Below are 25,037 nucleotides of genomic sequence, written 5' to 3'. Positions count from 1 at the left end.
GGGCCGGGGTCCGGGAAGAGGAGCATCCCATGGGGGCAGTGCTCCCCACTGGCAGAGAGGACCTGGACCCCACAGCCACCGGGACGCTCGGAGACAACCTCAGCCAGAACACAAAGCCCTTTGCAGGTGGGGAAACTGAGGCCCAACGCTTGCCCAAGGGCACCACGGCAGGGCAGGGACAGAGCCCGGTGCTGCCCTGCGCTCTCCCTTTTGGGGTGCCCTCCCACTCCCCAGGTGACCCCAACGCCACGGGCCCCGGGGTGACAATCCAGGGGGACCGGGGCTCTGTGGTCCCACCTGTAAGAGGCACCGAAAGACCACGGGGCATCAGCAACCCCCCAACATCGCCCCCTGAGCTGCTCCTCTCCCAGCCCGCGCGGCACAGACCACAGCATCGTCTTCCAGACCCTGAACAGGCGATACCTGGAGGGGGGGACGCGGCCCTGGCAGATCCAGCGGCGTCGGCGAGGGACGGGACAACGCCGGTGACACGGGACAACGCCGGTGACACGGGACACCCCCAGGCGTGACCGGGTTCAGCGTCAGCCCGGGGGCGAGGAGTCGCAGGGTGTCATCCAGGGCTGTATCGGTGTGTCGGGGCGGGGGCCAGGCGTGCACACTCACACATGTGCGCACACTCGCACGCACACCCGGGCGGTGAAGGGTCTTCCGCATCCCGCTTGCCAAATTAAACCCCAGTGCGGGGCGCGGGTGCGTGGGGGGCCGCGGGGACGGGGAGGGGGGAGACCTTTTGACACTCATTTTGATTTAAGGGCTTGGCTTCTTGCTGGGTATAGAATTGTCTTTCCTTTCCAGCCGCGTGTAAGGCTCAAAAGCAGAAGTGCCCAGTCCGTAAGCACCCGGGAGGTCGTGCAGGCTGCCCAGGAGCGGCCCCCCAAAGCACAGCGGGGTGGCCGACAGCCTGGGCGAGGAGGAGGAGGAGGAGGCGGCGAGAGAAGGGACCTGCAGGCTGAAGGCTCCCGGCCCCGGGGGGCTGCTCCCGCCGCGAGCCCGGGAGAGGTGGTTCCTGGGGTGGCCAAGCGGATCCGTTGCCCGCAGGACTGCCGATGGGGTTGGAGGTGGGAGAGAGGAGGCTGGGGGGGCCGGGACGGAGAGGAGCCGGCCTTGCTCCAGCAGCCGGAGGATGTTGCAGGTGGCGAAGGACTCGGAGGTGGCGGTGGAGCGTTTCTCAGAGTCTCTGCTCTGGTCCTTCTTCTGCTTGGTGCGTCGGTTCTGGAACCAGACCTTCACCTGGGGGGAGCGGGGGGGACAGGGTGGGGGGACAGAAAGGCACGGACGGAAAGAGAGCGCGGGGGGGGCAGGGAAAGAGAGGCTAGAACCAGGAGAGAGTAAGAGATACGAGAGAGAGAGACGTATTAAAATAAATGCCCAAGCGAGATCCATCCCCGCCACAGGGACTGCGGACAAGTCGCTCCCGCCTGCAGCTTCCAGGGAAATGCCAAATTCCTGCAGGTGCCAGGAGGGAGCAGGATGGGACACCAGGAATGGGAGCCCAGGAATGGGAGCCCGGGGATGGGAGCCTGGGGATGGGAGCCCGGGGATGGAGCCCAGGGATGGGAGCCCAGGGATGGGAGCCTGGGATGGAAGCCGGGGAATGGGAGCCTGGGATGGGAGCCTGGGATGGAGCCTGGGATGGAAGCCTGGGGATGGGAGCCCAGGGATGGGAGCCTGCGATGGAAGCCGGGGAATGGGAGCCCAGGGATGGGAGCCTGCGATGGAAGCCTGGGGATAGGAGCCCAGGGATGGGAGCCTGGGATGGGAGCCTGGGGATGGGAGCCCAGGGATGGGAGCCTGGGATGGGAGCCCGGGATGGGCACCCAGGGATGGGCGCCTGGTATGGAAGCCTGGGGATGGGAGCCCAGGGATGGGAGCCCGGGGTAGGACCCCAGGGTAGGAGCCAGGAGCTGGGGGCTTAGCCACCCCGCCGCTGCCCGGCTCTGCCCTGGGTTTGCTCTCCCGGGAATGCTGAGCTACGGGACATGCTGGGTTCTCCTCTGGGATGGTCATCACACCCAAGTTTGTGTCCCCACCTGCAAATCCTTCCCTCGCCGGGCCAAGACACGGGGCAGGGTGGAGGGTCCCTGGCCTTGCTGCGGTGCAGGGGGACACGTTAGGGGACAGGACGGCTTCTGGTGGCCCTGGATCTCTGGGCACAGACCCGCTTCTGTGCCCAAACCCAGCTGGGGACATCCCCGCCCCAACCTGTCTCTGGCCAAAGAAAGGAGCGAGTCCGGGCTGAGGCCCGTGGGACCCCCCTGCCCCAAAACTGCACCTGACTTACCCAGGTGGGACGTGGACCCGGACCCCAACCCGCGGCTCCGTCCCCCCGCAGCTGCCCCGCACCCCTAACCTCTCCTCTGGGAGGGCAGCCCCCCAACTTCTGTCCCTCCCTAGCAAAGCAGAGGGGTAGGAGAGGCAGAGAGAGAGACAGAGAGAGGCGTGAGGGACAGACAGATGGACTGAGATGGAGGTGAGGGAAGGAGACGGATGGGAAGACACTCGGATTAGAGCATGGCAGATGGGAGTGGACGAGTCGGGCACTGGCCGGGACCCCGGGAGTAAACCCCAGCACATCAGCACAGGCTTTGTCCCCATCTGCTCCGGGGCCAGCAGGTCTTGAACTCATCCGAGTCATCGGAAACTCATTGGGGCAGGACAGCCGCTCGCTGACACAGCCCTCGCGCGTCCTCCGGCACAATAGACCACAGTACAGAGCTAATGGAGCGTGGGGGTGGAGGAGGTCTCAGCCCCCCGGCCCCTTTCCAGGGATGTAGTAGTGGAGCCGATGTCTGGGCGAAGCCGGCCGGAGGCTGGGGATGCTCGGGGAGGAGCGGCTGGAGGTTCTTCCGCACGATGCGGGGACACCAGGACCACGGGGCTGAGCTAATATCCCACAGCCGAAAACTCCTGGGACCACGGGCCACTGCTAGCCCACGTCCTACCCCCCCCTTACCCACAGGGTCCCACGTGGAAGCTCTCGAGGACGTTCCCTGTCCACGCACGGCTCAGCCCTGCACAGAGACCCTGGGTCCCTCATTGCCATCGGGACTACTGGGCCCACGTCACAGCCCAACCGCGTCCCCAGGGCTGACGTCCCCTCCCCACCATCCCCATCAATCCCTCCACGCCGGCAAGCGGGACAGCTTTGGGCAGGGCTGCGTGCTGCCACAGTCCCGCTTCCCAGGGCACGGTGACCTGACGCAGAATTAGCAGCCCACCAGTTTTCTGGTGGGGACCTCCTCGAGTTGTGGAATTCTGGGGAGCACAGAGCCCCCCCAGCAGAGGCGGTGTGCAGAATGGGACTCCTGCAGCCCCGCAATCCGTGTCGTTATTGACGTCTTAACGAAGGTCTGGTGTAAGTCCATACAGAAACGCACAGCCCCAGCGCTCTCCGCTCAAAGCATCCCCCAGCCAGCCCACTCTGGAAGATCAAGAGCTCAAGAAAAACCCCCGTCAGCATGATTATGTCCTTCAGGATGGGCACGAAGCTCCCAGGAGCTGCCCGTGAGCCGCAATTTCCCAGCCCAGCCAGCTGCACAGCGGGAGGTGGCAGCGGGCTCCTCGTCTCCTCGGCAGGGAGGGTGCACCAGCACCCACCCTTCCCACACCCAACACCACCGCCCGCGGATCGGGATCAGCATCTCCTGGTCTTTCCTGGGCGCAGCAGCCCAGTCCCGGCCTCGCCTACGCTGTGCCGGGGAGGACGGGGATCGAGGGATGTGCTGGAGCCCATCCTCTTGGCTGCGGACCATCTCCATCCCTCAGCCCCAAAGCAGGGTGCTCCGGAGCCCCGCTGCCACGAGCCCAACCCAAACCCTGCTGCCTTCAGCCCGGCATCCGTCTGAGCCCGCTGCGGAGGCTCCAGGGCTGGGAACCCACCGCCAGCTTCCCCCGCTCTCTCCCGGTGTCTGCACCCTCCCGGTTTGTATCACCTCCGGGTACCCCAAGATGCTGATGGGCCTCAGAGACCCTCCCAGCTGCACGCGGATTTCAGTGCCAAGGAAACTGAGGCACAGACAGCCCCTGCAAAGCTCTCTGCATTGCAAAGCACCCTGAATCACAGCTCCTAACACGGCAGGAGGAGGCTGCAGGACATAGAATCACAGAATCATCAAATTATTTGGGTTGGAAGGGACCTTTAAAGGTCATCTAGTCCAACCCCCCTGCCATGAGCAGGGACATCTCCAACTAGATCAGGTTGCTCAGAGCCCATCCAACCTGACCTGGAATGTTTCCAGGGATGGGGCATCTCCCACCTCTCTGGGCAACCTGTGCCAGTGTCTCACCACCCTCAGCGTAAAAAATCTCTTCCTTAAATCTAGTCTGACGACAAGCTGAGCAGCACTAGCCAGGGCAGGGTGTCAGCTGATCGGTTACCACTCTTACTCACTTGGAGCAAGCACTTGAGCAGAGGCACAGCCCCATCACCGCACACCGGAGAAGGGCAACAGAGACATCGGAGCATCCTGCAGAAGGAAGGACCGAGCCCCAAGGGATGCGGCAGGTGCAGCGCGCTCCCGCTCTGCAGCATCGCAGCTGCTGCATCCCAGGGGAGCGGCCACGGGGAGCCAGGGGTTCTCCTAACACAAGGACTAGGAAGCATCAGGTGTGGTCACCAGGTAGCGGCTGGAAACCAGAGCAAGGGAGGAGGCAGAGCCTCTTTGGGAGCACAGACGGTGTTAGATCCTGCCGCAGGGTGCCCTGGAAGCCAAAATGCAAGTGGGCTGAAGAAGGGACTCAAAAAAAAACCACGGGAGAACAGAGCCATCAAGATTTAACATGATGATCTGGGTACCTCCTCGTGGTGATCGCTCCCTAAGACGCCGGCGGCTGGCAAGGCAGGCAGGCCTACGGAAAGTTTCTATCTACACCTATAAATTAAGGTGCAATCATCACCAAGGGCATCAGCCAGCCCTAGGGAAGGAGTGAGAGCAGAGGATATTCCGGCTGGGAAGGGGCTCGGTGCTGGGACGGTCTCCCAGCAGGAGCGCTGGGAGGTAGGTCATCACTGGAGGTGTTCAAACGACCTGTAGACGTGGCACTGTGGGACGTGGTTTAGTGGGCATGGTGGTGTTGGGTTGGTGGTTGGACTTGATGACCTGACAGATCTTTTCCAGCCATAGTGATTCTGTGTGTGATTCTCCCACCCGCGACCCGCCTCCGTGGCTCCTCTCGGCACCCATCACCCTTGAACACCACAACCCAAGCTGAACGTGCTATGCTAAATAAGGTTTCCTCGTGCCTCGTAGACTGACACAAGCTCTTCCCCATCTGCACCGGCGACATCTCAGATGAGCAGGATCACATTTGCCTTCATGGCTAAAGTTCATATACAGCTTGTTATTAATTAGTAGATCCATGTCCTTTTCATCCTCCATTATGATCAAGCCCTGAGTTCCTATCACTGGAGATGTAAATAAGCTCAGCCAGACGCAGTCCTTGACAAGTCCATGAGTAATTTCCCTCCAGCCTTGATCCTTCGTCTCTCAGCAATATCCTCCACCATCTCCCCTCGATTACAGTTTCTCCTCCGCACCGCAAGTTCTCTAGGCATCTTCTGCTCCCCATCAGCCTCCACAGCGAGTGCTTTGCCAAGGTCTGCTTTGATGACATTGGCTTCATTCCCTTCTCTAAAAAAGCGGCTTTCTTCCTCGTCCAAGTTACTGGGTGAACCGGTGCGTGCCTGTGATGTGGCGATGACACCCTTCCCAGCCTGGCCTGGAGGAAAAGCAGGGAGGACCACGCTGGCACATCCCGGGTGGGCACCACACCTCCAGCATCTACGGAGGAGGTAACGTAGCCCCGCGTGTGCCATGTTTTGATTCTCCGTCACCGACGCGGTGAGCTACGGTGATAACTGAAGGGCTGTGGGAGGAAACCAGCCACCTCCAGCTCTGGGGAGAAGAAAGTGAGACCAAGGCCACCCTTTCCCAAGGAATGGAGAGAAAGGCCAGTTCACAGACGTGTCGCTCTGGGGGACAGCCAGGACAACTGGCTGGGGAGGGCACGGCGAGGGGGGAGAAGCCTCTCCCTGCTCCGGAGGAGTCCCAGGAAGAGCCCGCGGCTCCCGGCGGCTGCACGTCCCCTGCCTGGGGCTGTGGGATCCAGGACCACACGTGACGGGCCAGTCAGGTCAAGCGTGGATGAAGACAACTAGACAACAGGGTGTATTTGGATGTGCCTGAGGAGCAGGACGTGAGAGGTCATGCGTTCACCAGAAGAGGAAGGTGACTCTCGGAGGACAGGGAGGAGGCAAGGCGTACAGGAGAGATGTCTCTCAAAGCCCTGGGAGACGTGGCGCGCAAGAAACAGCACGATGCTGAAGGTATGAGGATGAGCATGATCTGCGGGTTTATGAATCCGGATGAGCGTTTGGAGAAGGAGTCCCGGCACTGGATATTCAATCAATCACTGTGACCAGGTCTAGCGTCCACCTTTCCATAAGGTAAGTGACTGGCTAGAGGGATCTCAGGACAAAACCCCTCATGCTTCTGGATCTGGAAATTCCGCTTTGCTCGGTCTCTGCAGCAGGAGAGAGACTGGTGAGAGCAGAGGACTCCTTGTCAGGGCGGGCAGAGGTAGGACGCGATCCCTGGGCTGACTCGAACGGCAGAGACAGCGCAGGTGGACCGTGCGGAGAACTGCCCGTGGAGCACCGTTCATGGGGCAGGAGCGTGCTCACCATCGCGCTGAGCTGCCATTCGAGTCCATTCGAGCTTGGAAGCATACGACATCTCTAGGTCCTGCAGCATGAAAATCAGGCAGGAAAATCTGCTCTGCCCTGGGCTGGATGTTTCCATAAAAAATTCAGGGCAGAGATCTCAGCCTATCCACCGGAATAGCCGCCAGCCACGTGTGCGCTCACCGGGGAGGGACAAGGGAGCTGTAGCTCTCGCATCACAACTGTCCGCCTCGGCTTGCAGGTTTCGGGTCACGCGTGACAGATGTGATCACGTCATCACGCACTCCCCCCTCTGACAACACTACAAACATACCGAGCCCTGAGAGCGGTGGCGCTTGGCCGGCGTGAGATGCTTGATCCTAAACACAGCAACACGGTTGCTCTGGAGGAGAGGCGGCTTCCGCAGCAGAGACTCTAACTAGAGCGTAAAAAAGCATGTTCCTTCCTAGAAAACTCATCCAGGTCTAAGCCTGCCATGTTGTAGGTACCGGACAAGGTCCAAAGGTACCCAGATGGGACATGGGTATGCAGTTCCCACCTCTGACACCAACCAGATGGGACGCCGGCACCTCTCACCCCTCTGTTTTCTGCCCAACCCTGCACGGAAACGTGCTGCTTAGGGACAGCAGCATTTCTGCTTCGGTGCCTGGGCATTGAGCATGGTGGGTCCCCTCCTTCCCTAGGACCTGCAGGTGCTACCAGAGCATGGTGGGTGACCACATCCCCTAGGACCTGTAGGTGCTACCAGAGCGTGGTGGGTCCCCACCTTTCCTAGGACCTGGAGGTGCTACCAGAGAGTGGTGGGTCCCCACCTTTCCTAGGACCTGTAGGTGTTACCAGAGCATGGTGGGTCCCCACCTCCCCTAGGACCTGTAGGTCCTACCAAGGCATGGTGGGTGCCCACCTCCCCTAGGACCTGGAGGTGCTACCAGAGCATGGTGGGTCCCCACCTTTCCTAGGACCTGGAGGTGCTACCAGAGAGTGGTGGGTCCCCACCTTTCCTAGGACCTGTAGGTGTTACCAGAGCATGGTGGGTCCCCACCTCCCCTAGGACCTGGAGGTGCTACCAGAGCACGAACTGCAATAACAACCCACAGAAAGGGAAGGAGATAACCTCAGTGCCATGACAGGTCTGTCCGGTCTGCCCCAGACTGACAGAGTCACCCAAAGCCTTCAGGACTCGCTACAACAGTCCTCAGCATACAATAAACCACCACCACCACCACCACCTTACTGACCCACCCATACCTGCAGGTCCCAGATACCCTTTTCCTGACCCCCACAGAAGCTTTTCTTTCCACCCACTCTTTTCCCCACATCAGAAGCTGAAGATACCTATTGCTTGGAGCAAGGTCAACCCTCTCCTTGCTGGCGGAGAGGCTGGACGTGGTGTCCACCTAGCAATGACCAAGAGCGTGAGACCTCAACTGCATGGAAAAGCGGTTTGGAAGGTTGAAATCTGCTGCCTGATCATTTCAGGGGGTGCTTCCCAGTGCACGGTGTGCAAACCAGCGGGTATCCATCCCAAATCACCGTCCCCATGGCACTACGGAGCCTCTCACCCCGTCCCCCTCTCCCCTTCTCCTTGCGAGTCCTGCTGTCACCCAGCAGCACAGGAGAGGGCTCGACCTCCCGAGGACCTCGGGTTGCAAGTTCATCCATCGCAGGCTATGTGACTCCCATCACATTCCCATTTATGGGGAGTAAGGGAAAAAGAAACCGCAACAAACAAATCCCAAACTGCCGGGAGAAGGGTCTCAGGGGAGCTGGCAGCGTGGTGCAAGGACGTAACGGTGGAATATATTTTTATATGTTTTTATCTATACACATATATAATGTATATTTATATATTGTTATATAAATACTTATAACCTTCCTTCTTCCCCAAAAAGCCCTGCCCTGGCCCGTTCCGTTCCCCCCGCTCGCAGAAGAGCAGCACCAAAGCCAACGCTGCCCCAACGCTTACCGAGCCTGCCAAGGACAAGGGCAAGCGAAGCGCAGAAACGGCACCAGTCACCCCTGGGAAAGCAGTATTGCAATTCCCTCGCTCCCAAGCAGCTTTTCCTGCAGTGAGAGCATCCACAGGGCCACCGGCCGGCTTGGAAACCACGCGCCTGGGAGCGGGAAGTGGAGCCCTCGGAGAGCCGGGCGGGAGGATCCCACATCCCCCCCGGCTGTGCCACCTCCAGGTCCCATCTCTGCCTGACTCGGGCAGCTAGGGGTTTATTTTACATTCTGTTATTTTATTTTTGTTTTATTTTATTCTATTTTATTCTTTTGTTTTGTTTTGTTTTATTTTATTTAATTTCATTTTATTTTGGTTTCGTTTATTCTATTTTGTTTTATTCTATTTTGGTTTGTTCTATTTTGGCTTGTTCTATTTTGGTTTATTCTATTTTTTCTATTTTGTTCTATTCTATTCTATTTTATACTATTTTATTTTATTCTATTTTATTTTATTCTATTTTATTATTTTATTTTAACTTTCAAAATTTTATATTGCTCTATTTTATTTTAAACGCACACACACCCCTAGTCCCTGCTACGCGACCGAACGAGCCGCTGAGGGTCACAGAGGCGTACCCACAGACCTCTCCACCCGTGGGCTTTTCTCCGTACGCGGGTTTCCCTCCCCTGAGGAAGGATTCATCCTCCAGGAACTGGCTCCAGGAGCCCCCCGGAACCCCCACCCTGCGGCCCAGCCTCTCGCCATCCTTCCCCACACGCCGTGGAGCGCCATCCGCTCCCTGGAAAGCGGGAGAGCCGTGTCTTCGGCGTCACCTGCTCCCCTCGCAAAGGGAAAGCAATTCCAAATGTCACCGAGCATCTGAGCTTCTGGGGCGCCGCTGGGGGGGTGTTCTGCAAAGGCACAGTCTGTCCGTCTGTCTGCCTGCCAAGCGGCAGGACGGACACGCAGGTGGCTCAGCCACCCTCTCCCTCCGCTCGAGACCTCCGCCAGTGCGCCCCGGCCCGCGCCCAGCCTTCTAAACCGCTCCCCGAATTGCAGGCGCTGCACACCTGCATGCACACGCACACCCCGCTCCACGTACACTCCTGCACAGGCACGTGTGCGCTCGCACCCCCAAATCGGAGCATCGGCACGGGGGCACGTCTCCCTGCCGTTGCCCGAGCTGCTGGAGCGGGACTTGCCGAGCACCCCGCTTCCCTGGTCAGGCAGGGGTAGGGTGAGGGCAGCAGCACAGGCAGAGCTCCGGGGAAGCTCCGGGAATGAACCCGGGCAGTGGGGACATGGCATCTCCCCACCCGCCGGAGCAGCGGCCGCAGCCCATGGCATCAGCTCTGGGCAGGCTCCCAGCTCCGGGCACGGTGGCACACGGCACCCGTGCCGTGGCGCAGCATCAGGAGCGGCCGTGGGGCAGCGTGCGCTGTGAGCATGGCTTTTCCACAGCTATCAGCAGCGCAGTGGCACCGGGATTGAGCACACGAGCGGTTTGGTCCCCAGTGCCCGGTGCCACGAACTTGAGGAGCGCCTGAGCCCGGGCTTCACCTCCACCAGCCCCTTCTCCGGTGGCTGAACCTGCCCGGCAGAAGCTGGGAGCTGGGATGCTGCTCCGATCCCTGCCCTCCATCTAACACCTCTAAGCCACAAAACAAATTATTTCCAAGCGGTTAATTCCGACAGAGACCCCCCGTCGGCAGGCCGAGCTCCCCACACGCTCCGGGGATGAAAAGGCGCAGGGCGGGAGCCCATCGCCCCACGGCACGCAGGGATCCGGGGATCTGCTGAGGGTTTCAGTCCAATAACCACCTCCCGCCGCCCCTGCTCCGCTCATCCATCCCAGCACGCTGCCCAAAGCGCTCCCCTCCCCACTCCAGGCCCTGCACAGCAGGATGCGGCCGGACTGGCCAGCCGGGGACCGGGCAGCGCCCTCCCTTCTCTTCGCCTAATTTTTTGTATCATCCAGTGCCTTTTTTATATCACCTGGCCCCGGCACCCGCGCGGACACGGCTGGGCGACATGTTATTGGTTTTTAATGGTGTTTATTATTTGGCAGCCCCACCCCGGGGCTGACCCCGGCGCCGTCACGCGTCCCACGCCGTGCGCGCCTCCGGCACGCCGGCCATCCGGGACTGTGCATAGCTGCTGGCCAAGGCCATTTTCCTCACCGGGATTAGCTCCCCGCCGCCATCAGCTGATACCCGCCGCGGCACGGGGCAAGGTGGGACCCAGCCTGCCGCACCGCCGTCTCCCCATGGCATGGCATCCCGGCTACCATTCCTCCTCCTCCTCCCTCCATCCCGAGTGGGGCCGTGGGCTCACGGAGCCGTCGAGGCCGGGGCAGGCGGAGGCTCGACGCAGGCTCGGACCCCCGGCATTGCGTAAGCCAGCGGGCTCGCTGCCCAAAGCTGCTTCGGCCAGAGGTTTCGTAACGGCGCGGCGGCTGCGCAACCCATCAGACTCATCCGTCAGCTTCTCGTCCAGCCCCTCCGCACCCTGACAGCGCCCGGGGTCACCCCGGCTGGGCCACCCACCCCAAACCCTCTGCCACAGCCCAGGACAGAAGTGTCCTCCACGGTCCAGCCCGGTGACCCCAGAGCGAGGTGTCCCGGTGGGAGCATCCTCCAACAGACCGAAATGGGGTAGAGATAACCCCCTGTCTCCTCAGAGGTGCCAGCGAAGGGATTTTTCCCTAATTTATTGGGGTTTCAGAAAGTGCTGCCTGGGATGGATGGGAGACACCGCCCGGCACCGGCCATCCCTCCCCGGCAGGGACACTTTCCATACAGCCGGCCCCGGCGGTCCCATACCCACCAGGATTTGCCCAGGACCGGCTGCGGTGCGAGTGTGTGGGGCGGTGTCACCCACGGCTGAGCCCCCCTTGGCTTTTCAGCCATCGGCACCCGGTTTGGGTGGCGGGGGGGTCAGGTGGGACAGCAGGGCTGTCCCCCCGGTCACATCCCCTCCCACGACACCGGGATCCAGCGGAAAGTATCCCCACGGACGCGGTGTTTCCTCCCGTTTTCCACGCACAGGGCGGACTGGTACGGTTTCCTCCCAAACCAAATATAGCTGGGGAGGTGGGAGCACCCGGCCGGAGGGTGCGGAAGGGTGGCGGGACCCCGGGCAGTGGCCGGGGTTCGAGCCATTGCGTTTGGGGTTCCTGCCCCAGCATCGGAGCCGAATCCAAAACTGTCACCAAAACTGATCTCCGTCGGAAACTGTCATTTTTAGGAAACAATTTCCCTGAAATTATATCCGCTTGGAGTACGCTGAGAAAGCCTCGGAGATCGCCCTGGAAGCACCCAGCCCTCTCGCAACATTTAGAACTGAAATTTTCAATCACAAATTCCGAAATTGTTTTTCACTGCGGGGCCATTTTCAATTGAAAATGTTTAGTGATAAAAACCTCAATTAATTATTTCACATTTACTTACATTAGCCACTTTGCCCAGTGCCAGCTGAGCTTGGGCAGCGGTAGAGGTACCCAGATGTTTTGGGTTATCTCCTAATTCATCACAGGAGCAGCTGTCCTGTACAAGAGCCCTATTTCCAGAGGGTCCCCTTGTTCCCCCCCAGGAGAGCTGCTCCCATCCTCTCTTTAGAAATGTTGTCCAATCCCCCCCCCCCAAGAAGCCGGTGCTCACTGCCCGAACCCGCTTCCCCAGCTCCCTGACGTGCTTTGGGAAACAAAATGCCAAAAAGGTGAATTTTGAGGAACCCGAGGGGCCGGGGCCGGGCTGTGCCAGCCTGGTCCTGCCGCTGCGCGGTACCTGGTTGTAACACAGATTTATTGCCACCAGCCCAGGGCCCCGCCGGCTGCAGGGTAAACCCCACCACGTGCCCCCGCCGCGGGGAGGGGACGGGATTAGCCTGTCCACGTGAGCAGGTTTACTCCACAAGCGTGTTCTGACAGGGGCTGGCATGCGGGAAGGCGACCCAGAAGCTACCGGAGATGCCCAGCGTCTTCCAGGGTGATCCTGAGCATCTCCAGCAGCCACCTCCTGCCATGGGACCCAGGACCCCCCTCCCTTCCAGGCTGGTGGGAGCCAGATACCTTCAGCATCTGGATCCGACCTGGGAGTCATTAAACTCGGGATCACTCAGGCTGATGTGGGAAAGCCCTGACCGTAGCGGTGGGTCCCCCACTGCCACCCGCCCGCTTCGGAACAGCCTCGGTACCCAAGTTTTCAGCGGCAGGAGCAGGCTGCAAGCTACCACGGGTGGACATGATGCTCGCCCCCAGCTACCTGCCTCCCCATCCCACTGTCCCCACGTCCCCTGAGCCAGTCCTGGAGCGTTCCAGGTCCCTCAAGGAGGTGGGTCAGACCCAGCCTGGCAAAGAACTGCTCCAGCAAAACAGGGCACCCTCCTGCTGGGTTGGTTAGTTCAGCCTCTCCAGGGAAAGCTCCACTGACCATGGGGTGGAGGGATGGGTGGATGGATGGGTGGGTGGATGGGATGGGTGGATGGGGTGGAGGGAAGGGTGGAGGGATGGATGGGTGGAGGGATGGAGGGATGGGTGGAGGGATGGAGGGATGGGTGGAGGGATGGAGGAGTGGAGGGATGGATGGAAGGGAGGAGGGATGGAGGGATGGAGGGAGGGATGGAAGGGTGGAGGGATGGATGGAAGGGTGGAGGGATGGATGGAAGGGTGGAGGGATGGATGGAAGGGATGGAAGCGTGGAGGGATGGATGGAAGGGAGGAGGGATGGATGGAAGGGAGGAGGGATGGATGGAAGGGAGGAGGGATGGCAGCCTCCTCAGACAACAACATTCTTGGCTATGACACCTGTATTTTCTGCATGGTCTGGAAAAGGGATTTCCAAAAAAGCTTTGGAAATTCAGCTTCCCCGTACCCTGAGGACCGCAGAGACTCCAAGGACGAGGAGTGCACTGCTTTGCAGCGAGCAGAGCAGCGTTAGGGTCCTACCTGCCTCTCGTGCCTTGGGGAAGCCCAAGCTCCCATCCCCAAGCTCTGGATGACTCTCGCCCCCTCCAGACCACAGCTTTCCTGCAGTTCTCCCCATGAGACGACAACTTGTGCTGGCACCGACCATTGTTTCATTGTTCTCTCGCTGCAGGGACTGATAGTTGTTAATGACTTGAGGTGCGATTAATTTTTAACGGCATCATCTTAATTGCCGGGCTATAAATAGACCTTCCCGCCCCTTCTCTGGCTCAGCTGCTTTCTCCTATGTTTTGCTCCACCTTGGGGGGATCGCGGTCCCGAAAGCTCTGTGCTGCGAGCACCCTCCCCACGCTGCGCAGGACGCTCGGGGGGGTCGGGCCACCGGCAGCGACGGTGCTGTAGGAGCCCAGCCTCTGCCAAGGATGTCCCAAGGAAGGTCTGCCAGACCGGCTGTGATGGAGCCCATCGCGGCGAGGGGAACGCCAGGGGATCCATGGGGGTCCCACGGACTTTCCAGCAGCCAGGCAGGCGATGCTAAGACCTCTCTCCACTCTCTGCCCCACCATCCCTCCACAAAGGGTCTTCAGATGCTGCACAGGAGCCAAGGAGCCTAAAAGCTCACCAGTATCTTCCAGGAGGTGCATGGGTCCGAGAGCTGCCAGCAGCGCTCCTGGGGTGGCCTCCTCGTCCGAGGACATCCCTATCCCACAACGCTCCCGCCTTCGGGAGGGGACGAGCTACCTCTTGGCAGAGGGATGAGGCTCGGAGCTGGGTGCTGCGTGGAGAACATCTGATACAACCAGCCCGGTCCCGACCTCCGGGGTGCCCGGCCCCCCTAACGAGGGCAGGAAGGGCTGGCAAATACCCCAGGTCACTTGCACCTGAGCCTGGCGTTGAACCCCTGACCCAGAAAGCAAAGCTCCTGGCCCAGGCAAATCCCCTCGGCCAGCCCATCCCGCCTCTCCTCCTGCCGGGGGATTTGTGGGAATTATCCTCCCTCCGCCATCCCCCCCATAGTCCTTCTGCCTCGCAGCCTCCTCTCTGCCTTGCATTTTCTATCCCTTAATGGCACTAAGAAGGGGCACTTTTCCCCTAATGCCTTGGGATGCGCTGCCCGGAGAAAGCCCGATGCACGGATACAGGCTACTCTCTGCTCGGAGCACGGGGCCGGGTTCTGGATGGGTTGTGCCGGGGTGGGCTTGGGCAGCCCCTCCGCAGCTCTCCGCACCGGGGATGTGGGAGCTCACCTGGGCTGCGGCAGCCGGCACATCCGCATCTCCAGGCTGCTGCTTGGCAAGATAGTGAAAACACTCTACAGGCTTATTAAAGTCGTTTAACACTAACCACGTCCATGGATTCATTAGGAAAAAAGCACAAATGGCAGTGGGCTGGAGCTCGAGCAGCTCCTGGCGAGGCAGAACAGGTACCCGGCTCCCTGGAGACTCCCGGCCTCAGCCAGGGAGAGCCCCCCTCTCCCCTGGGCGATGCCCCCCCTCCCCGGGACAGGGGCCAGAGACAAGAAAACGGGAAGATCCCTACTCCCCACCACAGAGGTGGGCTGTTCTGGCTTCCCTGCCATCACCGCCTGCCTCAAAGTCTGCCAAAAAGCAGGATCAGATGCCAGGAAAGTAAAACAAGAGCCTAAAAGAGGCCTTTTTTGTCTCCGGCAGGATTTCTCAGGGGCGCAGCCTGATCAGCGGACCCACTTAGGGGGACGCTTGGCTGCAGCTCTCCAGCTGCGATGACATCGTGTCTCTTCCTATCTCATCATGCTGTTTGCACCACTCTCTCTTCGCAGAGGAGCGGAGATGAATCATTCTTTCCTCCCCGAACATTCGCAGGCACAAAAAATCCTCCTTGGCCGCCCCTTCCTCCGTGCCCCCCGCTTTGCTCTTCCCTCCCGTGGTGGGACGCGGTGGGCTCCCATCGCACCCGGGGGTCCCTGCAGAGAGGAAAGTCGGGAGCAGCTGGCGGGAGGGGGGGTTCCTAACGCTGAAACCAGGATATCATTCAACGAGGGGACAGAAAGGATCCGTCCCACTGTCCCCAACCACCAGCACAACGCAAACGTCGGCCAAGAGGGAGCCACAAGATGCTGCTGGTTGGGCATCCACCAACAAAACATTAGATGAGCAGTTAGACCATGAAGTGCCCCAAGTTCTGGGAGCTGCTCCTGGCTTGGGAGGAAAAAAATCACCAAAAGCACCCGAAATACTCTGATTGTTGCAAATGTTGCATTTGTCCCTGCCTGAGCTGATGGACAAGAGGAGCCCCATGGGACAGGTGACTATCCAGTCTCCACGCCACATCCAGAGCGGACCAGCACGCTGCATGGAGCCATGCAACACCCTCCAGATCTAAGGGGTCTTGTAAAACCCTGCGGTCACCCAGCTCTTGCAACGCCCGAGGAAACATCCCAGCCATGAACGGCGAGGGACCGGGGCGGGGGGTGATGCCTGAGTGTGCCGAGAGCCTGAAACGATGTCCCCAGGGGACCTGCACCCTGCTAAGAGAGGAGGAAGCCGGGCAGCGAGCCTGGCACTGTCGTCCCCGGGCACAGTGGTGGCTGGGGAGGGACGGGCAGCGGGGGGGAGCCGGGAAGGTACAACTGGGAGTTTGCTGCGGGGAAGGAAATGCTGTGAAAAGCACAGACAGGGATTAAAAAAGACAGAGATGAAGGAGAGAGATGGGAAAAAGAGGACACGGGAAGGAGAAGAAAAGAGAAGAGACAGCCGTGGCCTACAGGGTGTGAATTTTCTCACTGAGTGATGAAGGCAGCAATGAGGCACCAAGCAAGCAGTAAATAAGTGGATGTTAGTCCCTACGGAGAGGCTGCGCCCTCCCGGCCCTGGGCTGCAGCAGCCGGCACAGCCCTCTGCCCCGCGCTCCCGCCGGCCACACCGGCTGCCCATCCCTTCCCGCACCTTCCCGGGAGCCGAAGCTCTTCCCCCAGCACCGCACAGCCAAGCCAACCCGTGTCCCTCCTGGTTCCGTGGAGGTGATGGCTGGGACGAGGGCTTCAGCTGGGGCCCCGGGAAAGGCACCCCCATGCAGCGCCCAGCTCACCGGGGTGCTTTGCCGCTAACCACGGCACAGCCATGCCAGCCGCCAGCGCCTCCTTGCACGTATCCCACAGACAGGAACCCGCTCCCTACCCAAAAAAACCCTCTCTGCCACCAAAAGAGCCAAGAGCAACTATTTTTTGTGTGCCGAGACTCTGCTCCCCCTCGCAGGACCGTGCAGCGGCCACACAGCGAGTGCCGAAGCACCACGGAGCAAGAGGGTCTCCCCAAAATCAGACCCGCTCGGCACGCGGCGGGAGCCTGGAGCCAGGGGCCTGGCTGCTGACGGCCGAGCCAGGTTTGTTCTGCAAGGGGTTTGGAAAAATTAAATCATTTCCTATCTGAATCGACGAAACCACGTAGCTGTCTCCAAACGCGCCTTTTACTGGCCAGAGAAGGGGCAGGCTGGGCTGATGCAGTCATTTCTGTAGGTCCCAGCTGCGCTGTTTTGCACGGCGGTCTCCATTAATTTTATTATTATTACTATTCCTGTATAAATTTTCAAGCCGAAACCATCACAACCCCAGCAGACGCACTTTTTGCTTAGCAGACATCGACACCAACTTCCGAGCAACGCGCAACCTCTCCCGCCTCTGCTCGCCCAGGCTGCGCCGCGCAGCCCAGCTCTCACCGCACCGGGCAAACCTCGGCGGAGGAGAACCGGGAAAATCCCTCCCCACCGGTGAAGCTCTGGCTGGGGACGTGTGTGCAGGGGATGACGGAGAAGAGGTGCTGCAGTTTGGGAGTCCCCCGATCCGCAGGGACAGTGCCCAGCGGCATCCCCATCCCGCTGGGAGCGGGAGAGCGAAGCCACAGAGGCTGCAGAGAGGGGGGAGCGGTGGGGTGCAGGATCCATGCAGGATCCATCCAGCTCGTACACAGCCAAACACCCGATCCCGACAGCACCCACGACAACGCCCGATCCCGCTCGCCCGCCCTGCGCTGTGGGTGCTGCCGTAAGGACCTCCGGTCCCCGCTGACGCCGCCCTGCTCTTTTCTCTTCCCCGCTTTGCCGGACCCTCCCGGGGGAGCCGGGGGACGCTGCTCGCCGGGGAGCAGCGCGGCGGCCAGGGGGGTCCCTGCGGACCCCGCTCAGGGCTGCCCCTCGCCCCCCCTAACCCTAAGCTGACCCCTCCTTCTGCTCAAGAGAAAGGGGTGGAGGAGAGCCACTGCCCGCAGCACCACGCACGCTTCCCCCCGCCCCACTCGGCCCCGGCTCCCGACCAAAACACCGTCCAGCACCCCTCCACCCCAGCAAGCACCGAGCCCCTCCGCCCGGGTTTGGGACCGCGGGCTCGCCGCAGCCCCCGGCTCTCCCCCGGGACGGCTCTCGCCCTCCCCAGGCTGGTGGCCACCGGCACGCGGGTCCCCAGGGGGATGCATGTGGCATGGCCACCGGGATGTCCCCGCCACGGAGGAGCCGCCACGACCCTTACCTGGGTCTCGGAGAGGTTGAGCTGCCGCGCCAGCTCCGTCCTCTCCCGGCCCACCACGTACTGGCAGCGCTGGAACTCCAGCTCCAGGCGGTAGAGCTGCTCCGCCGTGAAGGACGTCCGCGTCCGCTTGGGCCGGTCCAGGTCCAAGCCCTTGGGGAGCACGATCTCCCGGATCGTCCCTTTGGCATCTGGGAGGGAAGCGGGGAGAAGGGACGTCAGGAAGAAGTCTCCAGGGAAGAAAAAAGCTGGGCTGGGGAGGAAAGGGACTGGGGGAACGGGTCCAAAACACCCGTTACTGGGGGAGGACAAGCCGAATTAAACACCGGCTGCGCCGTCAGGGCTGGTGGGAGAGTCTGGCCCCGCTGCAGGAATAACGGTAAGAGACCCCCCCAAGCCACGGCTAAAAGAGGTCACATCCCACAGTTCGGTCGTCCCCTCCAGCCCCAAATGCTGCAAGTTTATAAACCACCAGGGAACTGTAACAAGCCTTCATAAGTATTTTTTTTTTTAAGACTTTAAAAAGTCTTTAAGGAAAACAGAGCGTTTAACCACAGGAATAATAGTTTCTGAAAGCCAGAAGCAGTTCTATACCGAGAGGGGGTTCAAATTAAACAGATTCTTAATTAAAAAGATATTTTCTTTTTGGTTTCTGTCCTTTCTTGGGAATACTGGAAAAAAAATTATCTCTATTACAATCCCCTTCTTTCCAGAATTATTCTCACTGAAGGAGTATTTTCTTGAAAAGCAGCAGCTCTTACTTCAGGGCAGTTCCTTATTAAAGGACAAGTTTTGGAAGTGCCGCACACCCCGATTTTACAGCAGCAGATTTTACGAGGCCAGGAGATCGCTGCCCACGGCTGGACGTGGGGAAACAAAAGCCGGAGGGTTTAGCTCCCACGTTAGCCCCGCACAGCCCCTTCCACGCCGTGCGATGCCGCTTGCGGCCCCTCCAAAGGAGCCGCGGCTTTACTTTCCGCTGACAAGGGACGAGCTCTCCCAGAAAAATCCACGGAGCCCCGAGGTGCCGGGAAGCCTGTCCCAGCTCCGTGGGCTGGGACGCGCCCCGACGGGCTCTGTGTGCCGGATGCAGCACCGCCTATTAAAAATGAGCCTTGGAAATCGCCCGTTGGGTTCCTGCCGGACCCCAAACCCCTTGTCCCTTGTGCTGCCTTTTGTTAAGCACCAGCAACGCCAGCGGAGAGCCCGGTTTGGGAGAGCCCCGGCCGCAGAGCTCCCCGTTTCTGCCCGGTGGCTTTCCTGCAGGTTAAAAACCAGCCACAGAAGCCACACCGGGCGAGCAGCCCCCGAGCCCGGAGAGCCCCGAGGTCCCCAGCAGCCCTGGCTGGAGGTAAGTTGCTTTCTCTCTTCCTGGCTGACTCAGGCATGGAAGGATTTTAAAATCGCTGGGGCAGGAAGGGGGGAAATAGTGAGGAGCAGCCTGGGAAGGGGTGACGGAGCTGGCATGGGGACGGCGGGAGCGGGGAGCAAGCACAGACTTGGGAGTGGGACCCCAATCCCGAAGTCGGTTACCCACCGCTACGTTATGGTACGTGGCAGAGACGCCGTCCCGGCTGGGCCAGCCCATTCCAGGCCGGAGCACGGCACTGCAGGAGGCACCGGGGCCGCTCGGAGAGGGCCGGGGTGGGAGAGGGTGCGGTGGGACCAGGAGCGTGGGGTCTGATCTGCACCCCCAAGTCCCGCGGGTGGGCACGGGGCTGTTGGAAAGGAAAGAGGTTGTAGGTGGAGCGGAGGTATCTCTGGTGGGATCGGGACACCAGCCTGGGAACCATTTTGCGAGGAGAAGAGCGTTCGCAGGGATGATGCCCAGACCACGTCCGCACTCCCACGCCCATGCCGTGGTCCCCCGACACAACAACAGCCGGGGCTGCCAGCAAGGAGCGGCTAACAGAGACGCTCATGCTTTCCAGCCGCAGCTGCAAGTATCTGCCCCTCCGCCCTCGCCGCCCTGTACGGCGCTGCCGGCATTATTACGGGTATTATTTATTGTTATTTTCCCCCGGCAGCTGGGGCGCGGGGTGGGGGGAGCAGGCTGGGCACAGCACCGGAGAGAACGGGGAGAAGGGAAGGGGGCACAGCCCGTGGTGCCAGCTCGGCAGGGTACGGGCAAAACCCCTCGCCCCAGCCCCTCGCCCCAGCCCCTGCAGCACAGGCAGGTCGCAGCCCTATTGCACGCCACAGACCTTCCCCGCTGCACGTCCGTGAGGGTTTGGGGGGGCCCACAGCCTTCCCCCCTATGCCAGGAAGGGCACCATCCTGCCTGAGGAACCCCCTCCTGAGAGCCTTGCCCATCACCCGCTGGATCCCAGACCTCCAAAACCCTCCAGGTCCCGCCGTGGCTTCCCGGGGTTTTCCAGCAGCGCTCGGCCTCGGCAAGGTTCTGCTCTCGGGGACTGGGCTACGCCAGACGGCAGCACACCCAGGACAAGGTCTGGGACTGAAATCCCCCAAAAGAGGCCTGGTGCCGTGGGGATCAATCTCTCTTCTGCCTTAGCAGCAAAATCCGACAAGGCAGGACAGGCAGACGTGGCCGGGGAGCAGGAGGGAAGGCGAGCGGGCAGCAGCTTTGGGGCACCGACCCCCCGAGCAGGCAAACAGCGATTTTACAGCCCGCACACGCTGCGGTGCAGCGCAGCGGGCGCAGGGGGGACACATCCTGCCCGCCAACACACGCAGCCAAGTCAGGCACACACGGGTGCCCCCGTACACCCCGGGACATGCTGCGCACACGCGGGTGCACTAGGGACACCTCTCCCCGGCACAAGGACGCCTTGCACGCACCCGTGTATACGGGCTTTCTGCACCGACATGGCTGCCAGGACATTTCTGGGGCGCTCACCCGCCCTGCAAGCCCCGAACACGGACACCCATCCCTCCCTGTGCCGGGTGCTGGGGTGGCCATGGTGGCACACACACCTCAGGGCACACCTGGGGGGCACAGGAGCCCGCAGCCCTTCTCAGTGCACCCCAAACGGCACCGGGGTCCCCCCAGAGCTCCCCACGTCCCGCCTTCGCCCCCCCCGGGCGCAGCGCCGGGGCAGCCCCCGGGAGGCGACCGGGAAGAGGGGGGTGAGCACCCGGGATCTGCCCCCCCACACACTTCCAGCCGCCCCTGGGGCTGCAGCCCCTACGCTGCCAGCAGGACGGGCCCCGGAGCGGCCCGGGGTCTCCGGGGGGTCCTTGTCCCGTTAATCCCCGCTAAGGACCGACCCGCCACCCAGCACCCCCCGGCCGTCCAACGGCGCCCGCCAGCCCTGCCGCCTCGACGGGACGGGGACGGGCGGGCGGCCAGGGCCGCCTCCGTGGGCAAAGCCGTCCCGTCGAGGCGGGTGGAGGCTCCGTCCCGCACGGCCGGTCCCCGGTACCGGCGAGCGCACTGAGGCCCGGCCGAGCCCCCGGGAGAGCACCGGGCCGCGGAACCCCGCTCCGCTCCCGGCGGTCCCAGGGCACGGGGGACCCCGCCGCTTCCCACCCGGCTCCCGCCGACGGGGGAGGCTCCCCCGAGAGCCCCGTCCCCAGCAAAGCCACCGCGGGCGAGCACCGGGGGCAGCCCCGGGGCAGCCGCTCCCGCCGGGGCCGTGCTGGAAGGCGAAGGCGGGGGGAGATGCGGCCGCTGCCCCCGGGGCGGGCGGCGAGACGGGGGAGCGCGGCACCCGCTGCCGCCTGCCCCCGGGCCCGGGGGGGTTAAAAATAGTTCCAAAGGTGTTAAATCAAAATAAAAATTTTAAAAACCCCCCCACCTTGCGGAACATCAAGCTGGAGGCGCGTCCCGGGCGCCCGCCGGTGCTCGGCACCGAGCCCTGCCCCGGGAGCGGGCCCGCGGCCGGGCCCGTGGCCCCGCGGAGGGCTCTCCCCGCCGCGTCCCCCCGCTGGATTTCGGTTCCGTTCCCCTCTATTTGCGGCGTTTCTCCCCGCCACCATTTTGTCCGCGCCGTGGCGGCTGCAGCAAGATGGTGAGGCCGGTCGCTCCCGGGCGAGGGTCCCCGGGGCCGGGAGAAGCGGGGACACTGCCCCGGGGTCGGGGAGCGACCCCCCCGCCCCGCTCCCGGCCCCGGCCCCGGGCCCGTCGGGGCGGCCCCGGTAAGGCGGAGGCCGGGCGGAGGAGAGGCCTGACCCCGGCCTGACCCCTCGGCGACCACCGAGGGCCCGGGGACACCCCGGGCGGGACCCCGGGACGGGCTCCCGGGCGTTCCCGAGGTGCCCGGGGAGGGCTCGGGCTGCGACAGCCGGCTTGTCGGCGACGGGCGCCTGTCGCGACAGCCGGGGACGAGGCGTCGGTGGGCGGCGGGGCTGGTCGCAAGCCGACCGCCCCGCAGCCTCCGGGCCGCCCGAGCCGAGCCGAGCCAGGCCCCGCGCACGGCGAACGAGCGCGGACCCGGTCCAGGCCCCGCCGCCCCCGGGGCAGCGAGGAGGGCACGAGGGAGGGACACCGGGGGCCGCGGCTCCGGTGTCCCCGCCGCCCTGCCCGAGCGCTGGGCTCGGGGCCGGGGCAAAGGCCGGGCGGCCGCGGAGCTGCTCCGGGCTCCGGCTGCGGCAGCGGCGGCGGCGGGCGGGGGGCGCCGAGCACCGCCGGGGCGGCCCGGGAGGGAGCCGCGCTGCCGGCCCCGGGGCCGGGGAGCGCTCGGCACCTGCCCGCCCGCCGCGTCCCCGCCCGGGAGCCCCAAAGTGGCGGGGGGGGCCCCAGCCCGGGCCAGCCCCGGGCCGGCGGAGGGCTGAGCGCGGCCGGCGCGGCGGGATGCGCCGTGCCCCGGGTCCCGCCGTGCCCCGAGCCCGGGCCGAGCCCGCCGCCCCCCCGGGCCGAGCGAGGGACGGTAGAAAAGGGGGGAAAAAACAACGACAAAAAAAAAAATAGCCCCGAACTCGCCGCCGCTCCGTGACGCTTTTCTCCTGCGACAAGGCTTTAACAGCAAAACTGATGCTCTCGCCCCTCTCCCGCTGCCTGCGCGTCCCCCCGGCGCGGCTCGGCCGGCCCGGGGGCTCCGTGGCCCCGCGGCTGCTCCCCCGGAGCCCCGCTCGGCCCGCCGCGCCCGGCCGAGCCCGGCGCCTCGGCCGCAAACCGGGGCGGGCAGGCGGGGCGAGCCCGGCTGCGCTCCCGGGAGCCGCGCGGTGGAGCGGGCTGGGGGACCGGGCCCGGTCCCCGCCGCACGGAGCGCAGCCGGGGGAAGCCGCCGCCGCGGCGGCGGGGCCGGGAGGCCGGAGCTCGCAGCCGGGAGCGGCCGGGGATGCGCTGGACGCGGGGCCGGGGGTGGTGGGAGGGAGGCGGGGAGCGTGCCCCGTCCCGCTGCCACCGGCGCCGGGGAGCGGGGAGCGGGGAGCGGGGAGCCGGCCGGCGGGGGCGAGCGCAGCCGGGAAGAGCCCCGGTGGGGGAAGCGGAGAGCGGGGGCCGGGGCGCGGGGACCCTGCCCGTACCTCGCACCAGGATGCGGCGGCAGTAGTCCGCCTCGCCGGCTCCCGACGGGCTCTGGCTGTCCGGGGCGCACTCCTTGGAGGAGCCGGGGCTGACCGCCGACGTTCCCGGGATGTCCTTGAAGCCGCCGCCGCGGCCGCCGCCGCCGCCGCCGCGCAGAGCGCTCTCCAGCTCCGCCCGGGTCGGCGCCTTCTCCCGGGGCCGCCCGGTGGCTGCGGGCTCGGCCAGCAGCACGGGGCTCCTGCCAGGCTCGGCCCCTCCATCGCTCATCCCTGCGGGCGCCGCGGCGGGATCAAACATCAGGAGGGAGAGAGGGAGAGACAGGGAGAGGGAGAGAGGAGGCAAGACTAGGCGGGGGGGAGGGGAGCCCCCCCCACCTTCCCCAGACCCCTTCCCCTCCCCGCCCCTCCCCGGCCCCCCCCGGGGCTCAGCGCCCTGGCAGAGCCGGGGGCACCGCGCCCCACCTCACCCCCATGGCCGGAGCCCGCCGGGGGCCGTCGCCCTCCCGCCTCTCCGCGGCGGAGCCGGCCCTCTCCCACCCGGGGGAGGGGGGGGTGGCGATTAAAGCGCACCCCCCTCCCCGCTCCCCCCGGCCGGGGGCGGGGGGCCCCGTCGGGGCGTCCCGAGAGGGTGCGGAGGGGGGGGGGGTACAAAGGAGTTGGAAACTTTGACAGGCGGCTGAGCCCCCCCCCCCCCCCCGCACCCTCCCGAGCTCCACCTCCCGCGGCACCTCGCTCCGGGCAAACTTCAGGCGCTCCGGTCGCCGCCGCTGCCCTTCCATGGAGCGTCGGTCCCGGTGCCGGTGCCGGCGGGGAGGCGGCGGGAGCGGGCGAGGGAGCCGCCGGTGCCCGGGCTCTCCGCGCTGCGCTGGGATTCGCGTGCGGGGAAATCAATACCGGGAGATGGGGGGGGGGGCTTGGGGGGGGGGGCGGAGGGGAAGGGGAGGCCGAGGGGAGGGAGATGCGGAGGAAGCGGGCGGGGGTGGGACCGGGGAAGAAGACGGGGCCCTTATTCCTCCGGCCCGGCCCTCCCCCGCGCCGCCGCGCTCCTCTGCGCATCCCCCGGCCGCCGCCGCAGCCGGGAGCGGGCGGCCGAGCCCCCGCCGCGGCGGGGAGCGGCTCGGGGGGGGGGGAGGTGGGGGCAGGAAAGGAGCGATTTTAAATGAACGGCCCGGCACAGACGCAATTTCCTGCTCTCCCGGTCGGTCCGTGATACCGATCGGTAAACAAAGAGCCCCTCGGCGGCCGCTGCCCGGCCCCGGGGGGGCGGGCAGGGCCGGGGGGGCGGCTCCGGCTCCCGCGGCGGGGGGGGGGGGGGGCCTCCTCCCGGGGGGCTCACCCGCGGGGACCCCCGCTTCGGCGGCGAAGGGCCCGCCGAGATGGAAACGAATAAAGAAATAACCCGGCCCGGTTCTGCCCCCCCCAGGCGGGGGGGGCTCCGGCCGCTGTTCCCCACGGTGCCCCGCAGCCCGGTAGTCCGGGGGTCCCCGCTGCTACCGGGGTTACCCCACCGCCTCCCCGGGATCGGGCAGCGGGGGAC

The 25,037-nt window shown here is 63.7% G+C and overlaps 1 protein-coding gene across 1 annotated transcript; it reads right to left on the bottom strand.

Moving 5' to 3' along the window:
* Positions 1-768: 768 nt before the first annotated feature.
* VAX2 (ventral anterior homeobox 2) lies at positions 769-23,798 on the bottom strand. Its single transcript, XM_059817846.1, is given in 6 exon segments — positions 769-1,002; positions 1,005-1,042; positions 1,045-1,095; positions 1,098-1,251; positions 18,074-18,261; positions 23,501-23,798. Coding segments are annotated over 6 exon segments (963 nt in total).
* Positions 23,799-25,037: the final 1,239 nt, after the last annotated feature.

Source organism: Gavia stellata, chromosome 5 (assembly GCF_030936135.1).
Source record: "Gavia stellata isolate bGavSte3 chromosome 5, bGavSte3.hap2, whole genome shotgun sequence".
Classification (NCBI taxonomy): domain Eukaryota; kingdom Metazoa; phylum Chordata; class Aves; order Gaviiformes; family Gaviidae; genus Gavia; species Gavia stellata.
The sequence above is the reverse complement of the archived record's forward strand: the minus strand, read 5'-3'. Positions and strand labels throughout refer to the sequence as shown.